Source organism: Phascolarctos cinereus, unplaced genomic scaffold (assembly GCF_003287225.1).
Source record: "Phascolarctos cinereus isolate Bilbo 61053 unplaced genomic scaffold, phaCin_HiC Scaffold_7;HRSCAF=346, whole genome shotgun sequence".
Taxonomy (NCBI): domain Eukaryota; kingdom Metazoa; phylum Chordata; class Mammalia; order Diprotodontia; family Phascolarctidae; genus Phascolarctos; species Phascolarctos cinereus.
In genome coordinates, this window is record NW_027556180.1 from 64151317 (window position 1) to 64174134 (window position 22818).

The 22818-nt window shown below is 38.3% G+C and overlaps 1 protein-coding gene across 2 annotated transcripts in view; it reads left to right on the plus strand.

Annotated features, from left to right (window-relative positions):
- Positions 1–22818, plus strand: part of EPHA4 (EPH receptor A4) — a 167439-nt gene that overhangs the window by 82153 nt on the left and 62468 nt on the right. For both annotated transcript variants that reach the window (XM_021002832.1, XM_021002834.1), the window contains exon 5: positions 5690–6028. In XM_021002832.1, the coding sequence (XP_020858491.1) occupies positions 5690–6028 (339 nt within the window). The remainder of the gene's footprint in view (positions 1–5689; positions 6029–22818) is intronic.

Below are 22818 nucleotides of genomic sequence, written 5' to 3' on the forward strand. Positions count from 1 at the left end.
TCCCAACCATGTTGCTCTTCATCCTATTTGCCAGTATCCACCCTAAAATATGATGTCACAAACTAAACATAGTGTTGACCACAACAGATTACTTTGTGGACACTATCTGTCAGAATACCCTAAAGCTAAAGTTAATTGCTTTATTAAGCAAGGTTTTCCCCTACATCATGGACTCACGCAGTAGTTCATTTTTCGAACCTTAATGCAGGACTTTACATTTATATCTATTAGATCTTGTCATTCTAGATTTGCCCTGTCATTCCAGATTGTGAAATTCTTTTCAGACCCAAATTCTTCTTCTCCACTAATAAACATGAATTGCTGATGAAAACACAACTGAGTTATGGGATGCTAGCAATGTTGACCTGGAGTTGGAAGGGACCTTTGAGCTCACCTATGTTTCAACCCTCAGAAAAAAAATGGGAAACCATGTTTAGGCTTCCTTTACTATTAGCCAGAATTGACAAATTTTTAGCTTCACAAGTACAGTTCATGTTTTTAAAGAAGTTTGTTCTCTGCCACCAAGACACTGTAGAATGATTCCAGGAACAAGGGCCCAGAATATGGGATAATTCCATTTATGATGGCTATCTGGAAATCTTACATTCCAGGCCAACCATGGTTAACCATAAAATGAACTATCCTAAATATGGTGTGCTCCCCCAAATAATCAATTTCTAACAAATTCTAAAAAAATTCTAATATAATAAATATGTTATTGGTGTAGTTTGCTAGATCCAGGAAAAAGCAAAGCAATATCCCTTTTAGCCACAAACTCACCCTTTGACATTGGAAACACACTTATGATGTGTGTGATCTTTATTGCATGTTGTAGAGTCCCACCCTTTTTACCACTAACTTGCCACTCAAATGTGGTTCTGACATTGTAGACATGAAGAGAGCTTCAGTCAGTTAGACTTCAAAGATTACTCCTAGGAAATGTTTGCATCTCCATGATGTGAAATATCCAAATGTTTCCAGATATTTGGCTTATCGAGACAAAACATGCAAGGGGTCATTCCCCCCCCTTTTGTTTTGAGACTGAAATTTTGATGCTTTGGTATTTGCAAATACAGAGCCAATGACACCTCGCTGCCAGATGATTTTCTTTTACCTGAAGGAAATGTTTCCTTTGTCCATAATTATTTTAAGGTGGTACTGTGAAGTAAGTCAGTTGGGACCAGATTGAGTGGAATTCTGAATTCCTCTTCCCTGGTTGATTGGTTGGTGTTGGAATCATGATTCACACCTAGAAGTGACTGGAGGGTTAATTTTAGTCAACTCTCTCATTTTAGAGATGAATAAACTGGGTTCTGGAGAGGTGTATGATTTGCTGAAGGTCACACAGTTAGGAATCAAGCCTAGGTTCTCTCCTTTATATTTAGGTGATATCTATTTTTTACTGTTCCCTAAGGGGAAAAAAAAAGATTTTTTTTTTGAGGGGGAAGGGAAGAGAAGAAGCATGAAAGTGTATTTGAAATGGAACTTTCTTATTGGGGAGAGACTGACTTTACCAACAGGAAAACATCATCATTGCCAGTTTTCCCAGCTTTGCTTTAGTAGTTCCATTAGGAACTATTGCTAGGAAGAAACATACCATGTTTTTTTTACATTTTGTTTGCTTTCTCACCAGCCCTCCGTTTTGTAATCCATTGGCATGCCCTTTTTCAGGCCCAGGCTGCTACTTCTATCCCTGGGACCCATGGCCATTTGCCTGCTTAGTTTCTGCTCCATTTCTCTTCAGTTGACATGCTACCATGACTGCCCTGTCCCACATACTAATGACTGACTTCTTGCTACTGCCTCCTTTGATTCACAGTGGCACATTTTCCCACATGAAAATGGACATAGAGCCTTGGAAGTAAGCTTAATGGATTTCAGAGTCATTCTGAGTCAACCTGAAAATTACTGCAACATAGGAACCAGTAGCTAATCTCTTTTAGAGAGCAAGGCATGATGATATTTTATTCTAGAGGGTAGCAGTGCATTTCACAGTAATGGCCACTACTGGCTGCATTTGGCACTTCTGAAAACATCCTTGCTCTCTGTTTTTCCCCTTACCTGCCAAAAGGATGGACCAAGCAAGCTTTCACAGAAATTTCGTTGTTTACTCTTATCTCTCTCTTTAATATTACTCCAGCATTTGACACAAATAAACAGGAAAAAAATACAACCACAGACAACTCTGTGGACCTGGTTTTTTTTTGGAAATGGAGTAGGAGAAAGCAGGAACTTGTGTGTAGCATGAAATTTGAGTTCTTGGTATTGGCTTTGGAATCAGAGGACTAGCATTCACATTCTGTCTTTGATGCTTATTACTTGTGTGACCCTAGGCATATCACTTAACTTCCCTCATTATTTTCATATCTAAAATGAAAGGTTTAGATAAGACAATCTCTTCCAGATATCTATATCTATAGATAGATGTGTTTATATAAATTGATATGTGTATATATGTGTGTTTGTGTGTATATATATATATATATATATGAATATATATATGTGTGTGTGTATATATATGTGTGTGTAGATATATATATATAAAATATACATATATATGTATACATATATACATATATATGTATATATGTGTGTGTGTGTGTGTATATATATATATATATATATATATATATATGTTTGTTTATTTTTATACACACACACACACAAAACCAAATATGAGATGTGCAAATTTGGAGTGATCTCCATTCCAAATATTCACATGGACGATTTCTGTCTGATGTATGGTAGAATTGTTCAGATTAGCCACAGTTGGACATACTGTACATTGACCCTGATGTAGTGATGTGATTTTGGTCACCTTAGTTTACAAAGGGCAATTCACAAATATACATCTACATCTATATATCTGTGTGTACACATACACGTGTGTGCACACATATATAAATGTATATATGTATGTGCATATATACATACACATATTATACACACACACATATTTGGTATGAGGTCCAAAGGAGAGAGAAATTGCCATTTGCAGTTGAAAACCACATAGCATCATTGTTTTTGCCCATCAAGTTTTTTTGTGCATTTGAATTCTAACTTCATTAATTAGTACTCATTACTGATGAAAATACTGATGGAATTACTAGAATTATAGATTTAGAACTGGCAAGGGTCTTAAAGGTTACCTAGTCCTTCACCTTCATTTTACAGATGAGGAAACTGAGATCAAGAGAGGCTAGTTTACTTGCCCAAGGTCTGCCAGAAAATCAGGGGCAGAAGCCAGCCTTAGACTTTGGTCCACTGATTCTAAACCTCAGGTTCATTCTGTTTCATCACTCTGTCTCACCCATTGACTATTCAAAGTCTTCCTCCCACCCCTGCTTAAATTTACCAAACAATGGGCTGATATTGGTGTTGAGATGGAGAGAATAAATAGACCCAAGGGAGAGTTTATAGGGAACATTACCTTTTTCAAAACCTCAATTAATCTGTATGAGGAGACAAGAAGAGTGAATTATTAAATGTTACCACTAAAATCCTTTTACCACCCATCACCATGGACCAAATAATAAATAATAAATAGCCTACCCTATAAGTTGACAAGTAGGTGACCTCTTAATATTCTACAAGGTTTTTGTGGTAGAGGGAGCATGGCCTTTTGAATAGAGAACAGATATAGAATTCAGAAAGACCCAAGTTCAGGTCTGGTTTTGATATATACTGATGTATGTAGTCCTGAGCAAATTGCTTCTCAGTATCCTAGACAACTCTCTAAGACCATAAGAGAAAGTCCTGGTCTGTATTAACACAGGAACTTCTTACGAGAATCTTCCTCAACCAATGAAAATTGCAGCTCTGGGTTAAAAAAACAAACAAAAAACTCCAAAGAATTTCCAGGAAGCTATGGTGAGGAAGCCAGGGATTTCCTTTCCAGAATCATAAATGGCCAATTAGTCACTGTATCTAAGGCAGCATGGGCAGGACCAAAGAATCACACAGTATCTCATCATCTTCATCATCTTTCCTCCAAATGGTTTGAAATAAGCTTTTGTCCCCACAGTTCATAAGAGCATAGATGTCAAGGAGAGTCCTCTCATTTGAAAGATAAGGAAATTGAGTTCCAGACAGCTTACATGATTTGCCCATGATCATGAAAGTAGTCAATAAGTGGCAGAGCTGGGACTTAAACCTAGGGCCCCTGACATCCAATTGAACATTGTTTCAAGGTACCCTGCCTCTTCTGCTACAAATATTGATTTAATTACTAATGATGAACTTAACTACAAGCCATGAAATTTCAAAAGATGGTGGTCTGGGCCATTCTCTTGGTGGGAAAGAGAGAAGCTGATTTTCAACCTTCCAAACTGAAAGAACACCAAACATCATTGTGACCACTTTACCATGGGAAATGACTATGTCCTAGCAGTAAGAGTTGTGGTCTGTTATCAGACAACCTAACTTTTAGTCCTGACTCTGCTATTCATTGGCTGAGGTGCACTGAGCAAATTGCTCATTGATTTGGGCCTCAGTTTCCACCTTGTAAGGGCCAGTGGGTTGGAATAGATTATCTCCAAGGTTCCTTTTCTAGCTCAGCAATTCTATCTCAAGGATTCCTTGGAATAAGCCCAGACTTAGAAGTTGCCTTTGTCTCCAGGTTCAGGAAGATTTCAGGGCTTCCCTATTATCTTCTGCAGAAAGTAAGAATATTTATTGCAGCTCAGTCTTCCCTAAACACTGTGTGTTTGCAATTGGCAGTTCTGCTTCAAAACCACCACCATTAAGGCAATCATTCAATCCCACATGCTCAAGAGTAAGTGGGACCTATATCATCCCTTCAGCTTATATTTGTGCAATTTCTTTGATGTCAGTGGGAATGAGTGAATTAATAAACAACATGATGGAGTTCTTTCCATTTTGAAAGGAAAGAGGAGGGCCTGGAACCAGCCCAGTCAGGATCTGGCCTGATATCTCCCAATAGCTGAACCTCCCCGCACCTATGCAACCAGGTTAAACCAGTTTCTTTTAATTACTCTTAAACAGCTTAACCCTTCCCAGCCTGTCACATTGTGCTGCCAATGGCAGATCTGTAAAAGTCAGCTGTATTTTTTTTCATAATGACATTGATGATAACCTGTACTTCTGTAACATTTTTATCTGCAAAAGTGGTTTGCAAACACTAATTAACTGGGTCTCATAACAGCCCCAGGAACTATGATTGTATTATTAGACCCATTTTCCAGATGATAAAAATTGAGACATAAAGGAACAGTATTATGGTTCTCTGCCACTTCAAAGCAAAGTTACGAATGGGCACAAGAGACTGCTTGATGCAAGATTGTCCCACATTCCAAAGAACACCTGACATAAGGTTGTTTTCCCAAGAATTAAAATGAAACTTCAGCAAAGTACCTTCCAGCAAAGCACATGATTTTTTTTAAAGGACCTACTCTTGGCTTGTTTTGCTAAAGAAACAATTTGGCATGGTAGATAGTATACTGCGGTATGGGAGATAAGGATTCCAATCCAGATTCTAGCACTTCCTGTGTAATCATGGCTAATTCATTGTCCTTGAATCTCAGGAAACTCTTTACTTTGTGGATGCTTAATGCACTGATGTGTGAAGTGTGACCCTCTCATTTCATATAAATGAGTAGATTCTGAGACATCCTTAAAGGAGACTTTCGGGTCCTCATGTGTAACACGTTGTACTTGATTGTTTTCACAGGCCCACCATCTGCTCCTCTCAACTTGATTTCCAATGTCAATGAAACATCAGTGAATCTGGAGTGGAGCAGTCCTGAGAACACGGGAGGCCGTCAGGACATTTCCTACAACGTGGTATGTAAGAAGTGCGGTGCTGGGGATGCCAGCCGGTGTCGATCCTGTGGCAGTGGAGTGCACTATACACCCCAACAGAATGGCCTCAAGAGCACCAAAGTCTCCATTACAGACCTCCTGGCACATACTAACTATACTTTCGAAATCTGGGCTGTGAATGGAGTGTCCAGGTATAGCCCAACTCAGGACCAGTCGGTTTCAGTTACCGTGACGACAAACCAAGCAGGTAGGATCCTCTGTCTGCCTTCTGGTGTCAAATTGACATTTATTATGGGGAATGGAGCATGGTGTCATCCTATCCATAGGCAATGTTAATTTTTTTCAAATGAACTTGAACCCCATGAGTTTAATGAAAAAACTATAAGTGGTATTTCACCAGAGGCTATGGTGAATTTTTATTCAATCAGGTATAGCCTATTTATGGAAATGAGAGGAGGAACAATCTTTTCTAGGACCTCTCAACTCAATAACACTGAGACCTAGCACTGTAAATGTAATTTTCATGAACATATATTTTTCTTCTTTGACCATACTTTTTCCCCCACATGAGTTAATATGGACCCATTGTTATTAATCTAGGAATTAACTTTGTCAGCTTTCTTTTTATTTAAGACTGAAAACTTTCACTCTTATTAATTTATACCATTTTTATCTCCTTAGTGTCATGACTGGTAGTCTCATCATAGAACTCTTCTTTCCTCTGTTACCTAAATGATTTTCTTTCTACTTAGTTCCCATCAAAAGTAGTGTCTGTATGAGGGAATCCCCTAAGTGAACTTCACAGTAAATATGGTTAAGTATAGTATTTGTTGTAACAGGGAAAATTGCAACAGTCACAGACCCTGGCCTGTCATGTTTTCCAAATAAAATAATTTCCATCTTTTGTGAAACCCTTGGTAATTGAAGGCAACCTGTAACCCTGGAAAGCATGCTAGATTGGGAATTATGGGAGCTGAGTTCAAATCCTAGCTCTGTCATTTTATACTTGGGCAAATTTAGGTAAGACACTTATCCTCTGGGCTTCAGTGAGCAGATGAGGGGTATTGTGTGAGGCATGTAGCAACTTGACCAATGTTACTGGATCACTGAGTACATAGAAGGGAGCAGAGTATAAGAAGACTGGAAAAGTAAGAAAGGGCCACGTCATGAAGGGCTTTAAATGATCTCAGAGGTGATAAAGATCTACTGCAGTTTATAAAATAGGGGAGTAACATGGTAAAATTTAGTCTTTAGGAAGATTAATTTGATACCTGAATGGAGTATGGATCTGAGTGAGGAGAAACTTAGAGCAGAGAAGCCAGTCAGGAAGTTACTTACAGCAATAGTCCATGCATGACATAATGAGAGCCTGAACCAAGGCAGTGACAGTGTCAGAGGAGAGAACAAAGTATATATAAGACATGTTAAAAATGTGGAATCAAAAGGATTGAGCTGATTGGTGGTGAGAAAGAGGAGTTGAGGATGATGTCCAAGCCTGAGTGACTGGGAGGATGTTGATGAAAGTAATATGGAAGTTAGGAAGAGGGGAAATCTTAGCGGGGGTGATAATGAGTTCAGTTTTCAACATTTTGGGTTTAACACATCTATGGGATGTTCAGTATGAAATACCGAATAAGCAGATGGAGATAAGAGACTGAAGGTTAGGAGAGAGGTTAGGGCTTGATAAGTAGACCCAATGATCATATATGGAAATGGTGATGAAATCCATGGAAGCTGATGAGATAACCAAGAGACATAATACTTAGAGAGAAGGCCCAGAACAAGGGAAGAGAATAGACATTTGTATAGTGCCTACTGTGTGCCAGGCATTGTGCTAAGTGCTTACTAATATTATCTCATTTAAAAAGAACAGAATGTTGGATTCACCCACCATTGGTAAGTGTGACCTAGATGAAGATACATTGAAGGAGACCAAGAAGGAGCAATCAGACAGGTATAAGTAGAACCAGGAAAGAGTAGTGTCATGAAAACATGGAGAGAAGAGATTGTCAATGGGAAGAGGATAATCAGCAATTACAAAGGCTATAGAGAGGTCAAAAGGATGAGAATCAAGACAAAATCCATTAAATGTGATGCTTAAGAGACCACTGGTAACTATGGAGAAAGCAGTTTCACTTCAATGATCCAGGCTTCAAAGAGTGAAGAAAGTGAGAGGAAAGTAAATGGAAGCCCCAGTTAAAGATAACATTCTTAAGGAATTTAGCTGCACAAGGAAGGAGATATATGGGATGATGGATAGTGGGAATGGATAGATCAAGTCCTGCCCCAAGAGTTAATGTTTATTGTTGGTAAAATGCAGTTTTCCAATTTGAGTTCAATTGAATTATACCCTTTTGCCTTTCCCAAGTGCAGAATCACTTATTTTTTGTTCTTAAAATATTGTTTCATCAGATTCTCTGAGCCACAGAGAATAAGTAGTCCGGGGTAACATTACTTCACACGGAGATGCCATCGGCAGGTTGGGAGGCAATGAGATGATCCCCCTCACTTCCCAACAGGAACGCCCAATAGAACACATTCTCTTCTGTGCGTGTTTGGAGGATGTATTGCTGTGCCTGGCAGGCTAGAATGGGAAAGCTGACCTCATTAGTGTGTCATAACGCCTTGTTCACCACAAGTGCCATTTTCTGGTGATGTTAGTTGTGTGTTGACTGAAGATCATGGAGACTTTACCCGACACATTCATTCAATCCAATTCAACAAGTATTGCTTCACTGCTCTCCTCAATTATATACGTTCTTTCCAATGGATCTGTGATCTCATCAAGTAGGAATATTCCCTCCAAAGATGCAGAATGTTATTGATGTTTTTGCCTGCCCATGCTTATTCATGCCCTACCATAGTTGTGCTACACAGGGTCTACCTTGGGTGCTGAGGGGTCTTCCTTCCTTCATTTCTCTTCCCATTGGGAGAATACCATTAAGAGAAAGGAATAAAAATAAAACAATTCCTACCCTCAAGGATTTCAAGGATTCCCCTTGATAAAAGTAGAGGAGGGAAAGGAGAAATGAAAGTGCTGCAGGAAATTTCATTTTTTTAAATTATATAAGCACCTCAACATATCACAAATTTTCATTTTTTTGTCAAGCAATTTTCATTTATACTACTTCAATGCTTAATATTGCATAGTCCTTGCCTATTCTTTCCACTGCGCCAGAGTGGCCAACTAATTGTCCTCTCAACAAAACTTGCCATTTTCTGCCTTGATGGCTCATACAAGCTGTGGCCTGTGCCTGGAATTTACTCCTTTCTCACCTTTGTCTCCTAAGAGTCCCTGGCTTCTTTGTGGCTCAGGGGCCACCTCCTGTGTGAAGCTTTTACTAATCCCCTCATTTCTTTGGCTTCTTTCAGTTTTGAAATTCCTCTATACACACTGCGCTGTGTTTTGTCTTTCATTTATTTATTTATTTATTTATTTGGTCAAGGAAATTGGGATTCAGTGACTTGCCCAGAGTCACACAGCTAGTGTTATAAGTCTCAGGCTGGATTTGAACTCAGGATCTCCTGACTTCAAGGCCGGTGCTCTATCCACTGTGCCACTTAGCTTCCCCAGGATGTTTTTTTTCCTGGCTAGGCAATGGGGTTAAGTGACTTGCCCAGGGTCACACAGCTAGTAAGTACTATGTGTCTGAGGCTGGATTTGAACTCAGGACCTCCTGACTTCAGGGGCAGTGCTTTATCCACTGCGCCACCTAGCTGCCCCTGTGTTTTGTCTTTAAAAGAGAAGCTACAGCACCTGTTGTGCTTGCCTTACCAGGGTGTTGGGAAGCTTGATGAGCTTCACAACATGTTAAAATAGATATGAATATTATATGAAATATATGAATATTATTGTATGAATTATAGGGGGAAAGTCTTTGAAAACTCTAAAACGCTGTAAAACTTTGGTATCATGATGCTCTTTTTGTTGTTTTATGTTCTAGTAGAATGTCAATTACTTGAGGGCAGGAACTGTTCTCCACCTCCCCCTACCCGCAGAACTTAATACTGTTCTTTGGCTATAGTGGACATTTAATCAACATTTCTCATTAATTCATTCATCCCTTCATTCAACGAACATTTTTTTTTGAGCACCTACTATGTGCCAGGCTCTATACTCCATTCTGGGGATACAAAGAAAAGCAAAAGACTCCCTGTCCTCAAGCAGGTTACATTCTAATGGGAGAGGTAATATGTCAATAACTACATATAATTCAAAGTAGATAGAAGGTAACTTTAGAGGGAAAGGTTCTTTCATTCCTTGATGTAGATATTTTCTCCCTCAGTATATGTCAAAACTCATCTATATCTTCTCCTTAGTGATTCTCATCCATGATCTTCCATGGGTCCTCCATGGAGGATCCACCCAATAAAATGAAAGCCTTCCTCAGTAGGTCTTTTGACATTTCAAAGGTATCAGGTAAGCACTGTGGTAGTCCATCTATTATCCTTAGCTCAGAATATAACTCCCCCTTGCACACCCCACACCACACATCCTATTCTGATTATCTTAGATGATGTCAGTTCTTGAGTTTAACACAGCAATGTGAGGCTGCTGCCACTTACTTGTGCCTATGATTGAATCCCTCAAATCCATAAATCTATTATCCACAATTACAGTATTTTCCATTTGCTGTTTCAGTGGTTTTCTTAGCCTTAATGTTGTATGATAGAACGATTCCAGTCAGTTTCATAATTTTCACATTTGTTGTTTCTTAGTCCAACATGTATCTCATGTGGGGTTTGTTATCTTTTTTCAAACTCCCCCCCCCAAACATTTTAAAAGCACTCTTTTTATTTTTCTGATAGCAAAATATTTCAAACACAAGCCCTAATGTAGAATTGACACCAAGATTTAGCATAATAGCAGACTGGTGATGACAGTATTATAATGGAAATTAAATGACATTGAAGGCATGTCTATGACAAAAGGGAGGAGGCTTCATTTTTCATAACTAGGGGGCTAAGATATTGGCATTTTTCACATGTAATTTTTGATAAAGTATTCCTGGTAGACTTTGAAGCATTTCAGTCATCTTAAGAGCAGCAAAATCTTATATTGCCTGCTAATTGTCTTTAAGTGATTTTTCTAAAGTCTTTTTTATCTGGAGTGTTTGAGTGTCATGATTCATTTAGCTTGCATCAAGAATTTATGTGTCTTTGTAATATGCTCTTTTTAGGTGAACATCAGCCCTTGGGTGTATGCCTGCCCCAAGACTCCAGAGAAATACCATCGTTGATGCCTAAGAGTGATTATTGGTGTAAAGATGAGACCCACTCACTTTAGAACCTACGCAATATTAAGATTTTCTTCAGCCTTGAGAGTCTTTCCCCTAGACCCTGAGTGGTTTCTAGATTTTCCCAAGGCATTTAGGTCCAATCAGAATCTTCCTCCCATCTTATTGGTGGTAACCCTAAGCCAGTGACTTGCTTAGTGACTTGCTTAGGGTCACATAGTGAGTTCATGGCATGATGATGTGAAAATTCAGGTCTTTTTACTCTCATATAAGATTTTTTTGGACAAAGTAACTCTTTCCACACAACATAGTTTATTTCTACAGTGTCCTGTGGGGCTGACATAAATAATGTCAGAATGAGGTAACTGGAAAGCTAAAATGAACCCTCCAGTGACAGACAAGGCTAAAAAAAGGCTATAAGGACTCTGGCGTGGTATATACATTTAAATGATGTGATTCTCCCAAAGGACTTCTGGAGAAGCAAGTTACAAAGTAGAATCACAAACTGCTGCTTTAGCTACTATCAAAAGGCAGCCTTTCTGCACATTGGAAAAGGGCTTTTGAGATATATATATATATATATAGATAGATAGATAGATAGATAGATAGATAGATAGATAGATAGATAGATATAGATATATATAGATATAGATAGATATATATATATACACATATATATAGATAGATAGATAGATAATAGTATATATTATATATTATGTATTATATATTATATATAATCTTTTCCATCTTGCCCAATAACAATATTAATGATGATAGTAATAATTAGAATAGATAGCAAATATTATTTCATTTGATCATCACAACAACCCTGGGAAACAGGTGTTATTACCATCTCCATTTTAAAATTAAGGAAACTGAGGCAAGTCGAAGTGAAGTGACTTGCCCCAGGGTCACATAGCTAATAAGTACCTGAGGCTGGATTTGAAATCAGGTCTTCCTGACTTTAGGTTTAGTGCTCTATTCTGCATATCACCCATGCAAAGATGTATTTATAGACATACAATATGATATGATGTAACATGATATGATATAATAATGTAATATATTGTAACATAACATAACACAACAATGTAATATAATATAACAATATATGGAGAAAAAGAACAGAATATGCACATGTGTGTATGCATGTGTGTATATATACATATATACATGCATATATATACACACATATATACATCAAAGATTATTTATATGTGTATATATATATGTATATGTGTCTGTGTGTCTCTCTCTGTGTGTGTATATGAGATCTTTGAAGTCTTTGGCATAGAAAACTCACAGAATCACAGAACTGGAAATTTGGAAAATATTCTATTAGCTCTCTAGTCCAACTGATACATGAAACAAACCTTTACTATAACATATCTGCTCTTCTTAAACTGTGGTGCCCAGAATCGACCATAGTAACGATACTCTAGCTAAACTGTGACAGTGAGGAAATTGCTTCCTGTTCTACCATTTAGAGTCTCAGACAGCTGCTTACAGGCACTGAGAGCTCAGGTGATTGCTCCACATTTGCACAGTTAGTATATGTCCCAGGTAAGACTTTAACCCAGGTCTTTCCATCTCTGAGGGCCAGACACCTACCTGTTATACCACACTGGTGGATTGAAAAAGACTAGATTTTGTGATTTCATTGGTATAGAGAATTTCCTGGTGAGAAAACTCCTTTTCCCCATGTAGGTCAGCCCCTCTTCTGCAACCTACAGTCTTAGAGATGTGCTAAGAACACTGAGAGGTTAAAGGGTTTACCCAGAGTCTTATAGCCAGTACGGATCATATGTGGGACTTGAACCTAGGTCTTCCTGGTTCTAAGTCAACTTTGATAGCCACTATGCTGTGTTGCCCTCCTCTCCCTCCATGATAAGCTCTAATAAATGCTTGTTGATAGGTCGTTGATTAATTTACACCCACTGGCTCATGTGAGCAATGGATTTTAGGAATTCTGAATCATCACAAAAGCACTTCTAATGCTGGGTTTGTATTTTTCATGCTTGACTCACCTTTGAAGTAATGCAACCAAGTGTTATATCTAAGAGAATATTAGCATAGATATATTCATTTGGGAGAAGCATCTGAGGATAATAGGAGACTGAAGTCATTCAGAGAGGTCTAAGCCTGATATTATACACAGTGGGAAATCTGCCTTGTGGTAAATCAAGTGTGTACTTTTTGACACTGTTCTCAAAGACACATCCTGCTTCATGTCCCACTTGTTAGCTGAGTTTGGGATGTGTCTATTGATGAATTATTTGAGTCTCCACTTATGCCAGATGAAGTAATTTTCATTGGCAGGGGTGGGGATGGGGAAAGATGTGGAGAAGACCGTATCTAGAAATTGTGGATGAAGGCACTCAACCGCCCAGAGATAGAACCGTTTTTTTTTTCTTCTGTAGACTTCTCTGGCAACCACTGTACTCAGAACTGGTTAGTTTAACCTCTGTAAGGATACAAAAGAGAAAGGCAAACAGCATGTACATAGATATATAAATACAAAGTAATTTGAGGTGATAAGGGCACTAGCAGCTGGAAGGATGTGGGAAGGCATCATTGAAAAGGTGGCATGCAAGCTGAGCCTTGGAGAAGTTGGGGATTCTGATAGAAAGATCAGAAAGCTGTGCCCTCTGTGCAGAGGAATGGAGGCAGAAGGCACAATGCTTAGCTTGGGCAATCTCTAACCACATAGGTTGGCTGGAACATTGAAATTAATGTTCCTGGACCTCATTTTCTTCATCTATAAATTGAGTGGACTGAACTAAATGGCCTCTGAGATCTTCTCTAACTCTAGAATTTGGTGTAGTGGATAGTGTACCTGATTTTAAGTCAGGAAGATGAGTTCAAATTCCACTTTAGACAATAGCTGTGTGACCCTAGTCTAGTTACCTATCTTTTTTGAGCCTCAGTTTCCTCATCTGTAAAATAGAAAATAATATTAACAACTACTACATAGGTTGTTGGGAGGATCAAATAAAATAATGCATTCAAAGCACTTTCCAAATTTTAGTACGTTATATAAATGCTAGTTATCATTACCACCCATCAATCATCATCATCATCATCATCATATATCAGAAAGTGATGTGAAAAATATTAGAAAGATGTAAGTTGGAGCCAGATTGTGGAAGTCTGTTACTAGAAGGAGTCTGCATTTTATTTTAGGGGATAATAAGAAATCTTTAATCATTTTTGATCAGGGGTGTGAATGGTCAGATATTTGCCTTAAAAATGTTATTTTGGTAAATCTGTGGGTGGGTTGTGGAAGGGAAGAAAGAAGATTTAGGGAGACTAATGAGATGGCTATTCCAATAATTAGAAGCACATTATGCTTCCATTAAGTGGATGTAGTCTTATCAATGGATAAATTATATCCCTCGAAGCATGATAACTGTATACCAACAAAAAGGACCCTAAAACTGCACAGTATGGTCACATGTGGCACTTTGAGTACGTGTATGGGGCCTTTTGTATTTTGTAGGCACTCAGTAAATGTCTGATGGATTAGCTGAATGACATAATGATAGGTGTCGGTCTTGCCCTACAATAACTAGTAGAGAATCAGTAGCTAAATGGAAAGAACTCTGAATTTGGAATCAGAAGACCTGGCTTTGCCACATATTACATGTGTGACTTTTGAAGTCACTCCATCTCTCTGGGCCTCAGTTTCCTCATCTGTGAAATGAGGGAGTTGGCCTAGATTATCTCCACAATCCCTTCCAGTTTGAAATCTAAAATCCTTTAAGCCTAATAATACCGGCTGTCCCAAAAGATAGTGCAGTTTTAAGCATTCATACCTTAAAGATAAACTAAGACTTTTGGGATGTGCTACATGTGGACTTCTCTTCACACACCTTCAGAGTAAATTAAATTATCTGGTATTAGAGAATAACAGAATCTCAGAGTTCAATGGGATTATTGAGACCATCTATTCTAACTCATACCTGAAGAACGTCCTTGAGAAATGGTCCTCTGGCCTTTGCTTGAAGACTTCTGGTAAAGGACATATGTGTTTGTTTGTTTGTTTGTTTGTTGGGGGAGGGATGAGGAGGGGATTATCTCTTGGGGTAGGCCATTTCCCTTTCATATAACTAATTGTTAGAAGAAATTTTTCCTTACATGGAGCCAAAAATCCATCTCTCCACAATTTCCAAACTGAATCAAATGATTATTTGTCCAAGGTAGTTTCCATAATGCTGTAGCTATTCATTCGGGAAAAAGCAGGAGAAGGTGGATAAGAACTTCTCATGACACTAACAAGATGCCCCCTCCTGACCTAGAAAGCAGTACTGGCAGGAAGTTTGCTGAATAACATAAAATGCCATATACTTATTTAATTTTCTTAGAGAGTAATATTGGGAGGCTGTTCAAAATTAAAAGAACATCTTTCCATAAAGAGACCTCCCATGTGGCCTTCCAGAAAACCTCTGGTTAAGAAAGAATTGCAGACAAGCCCAGTAAAACCTTATTACCTCTCCGTAATTTAGACTTTACCAATTCAAAATCACCAGAGTAGTTTACCTTTGCTTAACAAACTCTTCCTTCATAGTTAGTGCAAATTAACAGAGTAGACAAAGATTCTGGGTAAATGTTTAAATTCCAGAATGTTTTAAGCTTTCTCAAACACATTAAAAACACCCATTTAAACACACACATACACAATTATATGCTAATTACAAATCATTCCAATCTTTTCATTAAAGCAAATTCTCTGAGGACCTCTACTAGGCAACTTAGTTAACCTATCTAAAATATGTCCCTGAAAGCAGTAAAGAGACATTTTGAAACCATTCTATAGGGAGACTTTGCTGCTAATTCAGACTGGCTTTCACAGTTGGTCTGAATTCAATTAGATAACTCATCAAGCTTATTATATGCTAGGTTCTGGGAGGGAGGGGGAAATCAAACAGTCCCTGACCTCAAGGAGCTTATGTTCTTTCTGGAGAAAAAATTACATGCATGGAAAATTACATTTTAAAAATTGATACAGTAATTTCCAAAGATTTGGCACTAGAAACCTTGGGAGTCAGAAGAGGCTTCCTGTAGGAGGTGATATTTGGACAGAGCTTTTACAGAAACTAGGGGTTTTATGAGGCGCAGGAAGGAGGGTGTGCATTCCAGGGAGTGATATGAAATAAGCTGCCATGGAATGTAGGCTGGTGCCAGATTGTGAAGTGCTTTGCCAAACAAACAGAGGAATTTGTATTTTATCCTAAAAGCACGAGAGATTCACCATAGCATCTTGGTCAGAGGAATGAAATGATCAGACCTGTGCGTTAGGAATTTCCACTTGGCAGCTATGTGAAGAAAGGATTGGAGAGGAGAAAGTCTGGGAATGCAGCGGTGCCAATTAGGCTGTTGTATTAGGCAAGGCGTGACGTGGTGAGGCCCTAAACTAAGTTAGTGGTTGTATGAGTAGAAACTGGGATTGGATGAGAGATGCATCATGGAGGTAAAATGACAAGATTTGGAAAATGTTTGGGTGTGTGGAGTGAGTCAAAAGGAAGACTCAAGTAAGAATGACTCTAAGGTTGCAAACCTGGGTGTCAGAAACGATCGTAGTGCTCCCAAGAGAAATACAGAAATTAGGAAGTAAGGAATCTTTGAAGGGAAAGATAATGAATCCTGTTTTCAACATGTAGGGCTTGAGATGTATCATTTCCAGTACTTTCTATTAGAGATTTCCATTAGGAATTTGATTATGTGGGATTAGAGTTCAGGAGAGAAAAAGACTAGGTCTAGATAGATTGATGTAGGAGTCATTTGCATAGAGTTAATAACTGAACCCATGGGAGCTGGTGAAATCACAGAGAGAGAGAGAGAGAGAGAGAGAGAGAGAGAGAGAGAGAGAGAGAGAATGGAAATGGATCCAGGTTAGAGCCATGAAGTGTATCTACACAGAGAGGATGGGACAATGATAATGATCAAATGCTACAGAGAGGTCAAGGATCTGACGTTTTATACATCATTGGTAACTGGGGAAAATAGTTTCAGTTGAGTGATGAGAACAAAAGCCAGAATTCCAGACATTGATAAGTGAGTATGAGGTGAGAAAATAGAGTGAATGAGTGAGCTCTTTCTACATGTAATTGATGATATATATATGGATAGATACCATCTTTCATATACATATATATCATTCATATACATATAAATATATACCATATACATACATACTGCTAAAGTTACACCCTCACAGCCCAGTGAAAACTGTGTGTATTATGAGCATAGTGGACACCTTATGTGACATCTCCCAGTACAAACTTTTTATTTAAAATTTTACCGATGGCTTTTGTTATTTAACAAGATAAATATTCAGGGTCAGCTAGGTGGTGCAGTGGATAGACCACTGGCCCTGGAGTCAGGAGGACCTAAGTTCAAATCCGGTCTCAGACAAGACACTTGACACTTACTAGCTGTGTGACCCTGGGCAAGTCACTTAACCCCAATTGCCTAAAAAAAAAAAAGATAAATATTCAAAGATTTGTCTGCAATCCTTCACACATGGAACTCTCCCTCATGGCAAAGAAAACCAGATAGGCAGAATTAATAATTATAGTAACTGTATTTAATAACACTTGCAGTGTTTTACCTCTGTACTAAAAAGATGGACGTGTGTTTCATCATTTTGGAATTGCCAACCCAAACTTCTTTATGTCACATTATTTATCCTGTTATGTTGAATTCATATTCAACATAAAAGACCACAGCTTCCCTTCCTTCCTTCCTTCTTTGGAAGGAGGAATTAACTGGTTGACATTTAAAACCAAACACACACTGAGTGTTGTTCCTTTTTCAGAATACTTTTAGTTTGTTTTGTTTTAAGTGGGCCATCAGAGTCAGGTGAATGTAGGATGTATTATATAAGGAGTTGTCATATAAATAAAGACAATGTTTTATTCACCATCCAACTGAACTGAGAACATTAAAAACTGCTACCATGGCAGCTAATGTTGGGTCTCAATATCACTTCCCCTCATTCTACAAGCTCTGTGTTCCTTCACTGTGCAGTTCAGCTATCTGCTGGCCTTAAAGTGGCTTCATGACATAGTACAGGGGCTGACCATCCTCTAGGGCCTTCTCAATCTAGTGAATACCACAGGCAGATGTTTTGCACTTTGGGGGAAGGAAGACCTGGACTGACAGTATGAGTGGTCACACTAGAGAGGTTCATTTGCTAATAAGTGGGCACACATCAGCTCAGTTCCTCCTCTGGATTTCATTTTTGCATTAGTAACTTTAAGTAATTGAATTTTACAGAATCTGATTTAAGAGAGTTCATTGAGTGAAAAGCAGAGAGGTATTTTGTTCTGTCAGGGATTTTAAAATGATCTTTTAAAAAATTTCTCTTCTATTTTGTCAATCCCTATTTAAAAACTCTCATTAAATTGGATGATTTTTTTAAGCCATAGTACTCTGAATCAAAGTCATCATTTTCTCCTTTTCCCTCCCCTTCACTTAGCTTTACCATGTTAAAAAAGTTAGCGCAAGAAAAAAGTGTGGGTGCATTTAGTGGGGTGATGTACAGCATAGGGGATCCTGGCGGTTACACTTAAAGGGAAATAGTTATGTCTTCCAGATGGCAAGGGAAGGTTTCATGTGGGATGAGAGAGAAAGCTTGGCAAACTTGGCCCACTTAGCCTGGGTTCTCCTCACCTAGCAACAAATGTCAAAGGCTGTGGTGGCGTAACTGGGGATAGGGTTATCAAGACAAGACTGGGCAGTCTGAAGACAGAAGGGGAATCAGATCATTCAGGGTGACCTGGTGAGGCAAAAGATGAAAGTGAAACTCTAAGCCATTTATCACGGTCAAAAAATTAAACAGGAATGAAGACTGCTGGTGGTTTGAGCTCAGGTTAATGTTATTGTTAATGTTACTTGGTCGTTTTAAGTCACGTCTGACTTTTTGTGACTCCATTTGGGGTATTCTTGGCAAAGATACTGGAATTGTTTGCCATTTCTTTCTACAACTCATATTACAGATGAGGAAACTGAGTCAAACAGGATTAAGTGACTGGCCCAGGGTCACACAGCTAGTCAGTGTCTGAGGCCAGATTTGAACTCAGGTCTTCTTGACTCCAAGTACAACATTCTTACCATGACTTCAGCAGTTCTGAAGGGAAGAAAAGGAAGGAAGGAAGGAAAGGATTCAGGAGATTAAAAGAGTAAATGTGTTTGGTTTTGTCCATAGCCTGAATATGCAACTAAGTAAGAGATGATGACGAATAAAATTGGCTCTGAGGTTTTGTCACTTGAGGTACTTTGTAAAATGGCAAAAACAAGCAAACAAAAACAGTGGGCAGGAGAATGATATAAAGAATTAACTGTCAGGTTCATTGAATATTTAGTATAGCATAGATTTACAGGAGAGACTTCTTTTTCTTCTTGTTTTCAATTAACAAATATTTATTTTCTCTCTTCCACTATCCCTTTCATTTAGAGAAAAAAAGAAGTGAGAAAAAGAAAATTCTTCTAACATACAGAGTCAAGCCAAATAAATTCCCTTATTTGCCATGTACAAAAACATATATCCCATTCTCTGTGCCTCATTATTGATCCCTTGGAATTGTGGTTCACTGTGTTGACATGATTCTTTTTTCCAATTACACTGGCTGTAGATGTGTATTGTGATGTAACTATGACTTTTACTAGGCAATGGCCTGATTCTCATTCAGGTATGCATATTCAGTGCTGTAATTCCTTGATGCTGGCTGAGATTATAGGTATAGATATAGATATAGATGCAGACCCATACAGGTATTTATAATACATATGCATATATAATATACACACATGTGTTTGTGTATACATGTATATACATGTATGTGTTTCTAAATATATATACACATATAAATACATGTATGTATATGCATACATATGTATCAATTTTGCTTTCATATAAAGCCCTTTCATTCATTGATTCTTTTTTTTTGGGGGGGGAGGGGATCTCCAGAAATATAAGGAAGGTAAAACTCAAGAGTAATGACTCACCATCCTTGTACAGTGTTCGTAGATATGGAATGCTTGCTGAGAAGTCTTTTTGCCGGTCACCTAGTCTCAGCTGTTGAGATGAGATCTTTTAAGAGCTAAGGAGCAGAAAGGAGTGATGACCAATTGAAGTTTCCTTTTCAATGCACACGTGATTATAGGCCTGAGAAAGCATCCCAGAATAGAGAGCATTGTAGCCAAGCTGTAATTTTCTCATTAACAACTCTGTATTCAGACACAGACTGCTGGCTGAGTTGATAGCAAATGTTAAATGTGTATTTTAAACCATGCATTTATGTCTATTAAGACAAAAAGAGGGGATGAAGTTGGCATTTGGTTTCATCATGAGAGGAATTTCAGTTCCATTAATATTGGTATCACTACCATTGTTATTAATGATGAGTATTAAGGAGATTGCAATAGTGGCAAGGCAGTTATCTATGTTCTTATGGCTTCAGCCTGGTGCCCGACCAGGTTCCAGAAATTTACATTCTAGGTGGGTGATACTCTATGCCTTGGTAAGGAGGGAGAAATCCCAGCATTCCAAAGAGCCTTACTAAATTAACCAGCTTCAAGCTTGAATGAACAGCTTAGACAAGCAGTATGTCAAAGAGAGCCAAGTGGTAATTATGGCATTTAAATAAAAGTTTGGTCTCATTTTTTTTTCTGAAAATGTGAATGTTTCACTGTGAGAAATGAAGGTTACTTATGTATCCCCCAGGCTGAGCACAGTATTATTCCTGTCTCCTTCCTTCCCTCCTCACTCCTCCACAAACACAAAAAACATATACACTCATGAGGACGTTCACTCACCAGATTTTTCTTAACACTGACTGTCTGGAGTCTGATATTTCATTTCTTGGCTTGTTACCCTGAATGCCACCAGCTTGTACACCCTCTGGAGAAGCCATCAATTGCTTTGAAAAATACATACCATGGCTGGGATGAGAAATGAACACAAGGCTAGCACAGGTTTTTGATAGGCTTCTAAATTTTCTCCTTGTCACTCCAACTGACTGAATTAATTACTATATTCCCCCAAAGTGGCCAGAGACACCAAGGGTCCAGTCTGCAGTTGAGCATCAATAAAAAGATTCAGGGAAACTTTATCAAAGCTTCCATTAACCCCCTGCTGATGTCCTTAAAGAGGATTTTTTTTTACAATATGAAAACACAAAGACAGCACTGAACCACTGGCCGTGTGAGTGCACTGAGACATTTTAAATCTATGGTGACTAATTAAAATGCCAGGCTATGGAGCACAAATAAACATGGCCTGCTTCTAAATCTCAGAGTTCCTGGACTATTTCACAATTTGAAGTGTCATGCATGATACTTATCCCGATTGTCTGTGGTGGGAAGGGGTTTGTTTTCTTCGAGGTACGGAATTGTTGTTATTATTATTTTTTTGGTTTGATTTGGTTGTTGTTTTTTGCCATGCAAATGGGGCATTGCCTTCATCCATCAATGCAAAAAATAGCCTGCTCATTTTGGTGTTCCTTTCCTCAACTCATCCTCCTCCTTTGATTATTTAAAAAGGGTATAGAGAAAGAAAAGATTCCATAGGATATTTGTAGCCATTATAATCAAAGATGAGAAATGCTACCAGACATTAGTGTGGTCATTTTCCTGGTGAACACTTGCCTCTTTCATTGGGAATTGCCACTTCCCATTTGGACCTACTTGTGAATTAGTGTTTAGAGAGGTTCTATTAGCATGGAAGTGACTTCCTCTACCTTCCAATGAGTAGGATAAGTGCCTTGCTAACATTAGCATATACTGAAAGGAGACTATGGAGGCTGTTTTGGTCCATCCAAACAACCTGGTTATATTCCATAGTCATTTTATTGAAGTCTGATAAAGTAGTCAGGTCTACCATAAAGTAACTTTGTTGTGGATCCCCTGTGCACCATATTTTGCTGTTTGCCTGTAGCAAAAAGTGATGGATAGTTTCCAAAAATCTCTCTTTAATGGATTTTGTAGGAAAACTGAAAGATAAATAAAAAAAATCTCATCTATGTTGTTCCTTTATTATTTTGGTATACACCCCAAGATAGGGGATAATTCTTTGAAATCCTGTAGATATGCAGATACATTCTTCATGTTTAGAAATGTGAATTTGTCAAAGGAAAATGCTAGGGCAGAGAATGGATTTTATTGTCTAACCCCCCCCCCATGACTTCAAAGTCAGTGGCATGGAATTGCAAAAATATACAGATGGCTCCTGGATTTGAATATATAGAGTGTGAACTAAAGAAAACACCTGCCCCCAGACGGGTTGGATACATGCATTAGCAAATACATGCAATTAGATTGGCTAACATTCGTTCATTGGAATGAACATTGAAGTAGGACATGTTCATAGTGGATCCTTGGGAATATTGCATTTGTCTAGTTAACATGCTGCATGCTTTATGTCTGCCTGATGAATCAACCCTGATTTCTTTCTTTTTTTTCTTTTTCTTTTTTTTAAGCAAGGAGGGCAAGTCTAAGCCCACAACTTTTACTTTCTTTTCCAAGGCTTTGGCTACTCACAGCCACAAGCCAAATACTGAATATCCAAGTAGGATCATGCTTAATGGAGTGTTCCTCCTACTTCCAGGATAAATAAAGTCTTTTCTATCATTTGAAAACTGAAAGCCTCTGCAAAATTAGTTGGAAGAGCTCTTGCTTAGGTCAAAACTTACTGAAAGGAAGATAGATTCTCCTGAGAACTGCATGAATATGTGCATACCTTCCAGAACTTTACTGATAGGAGACCAGGGGATTTCTAAAAGTTTATCATTGTTTTAAT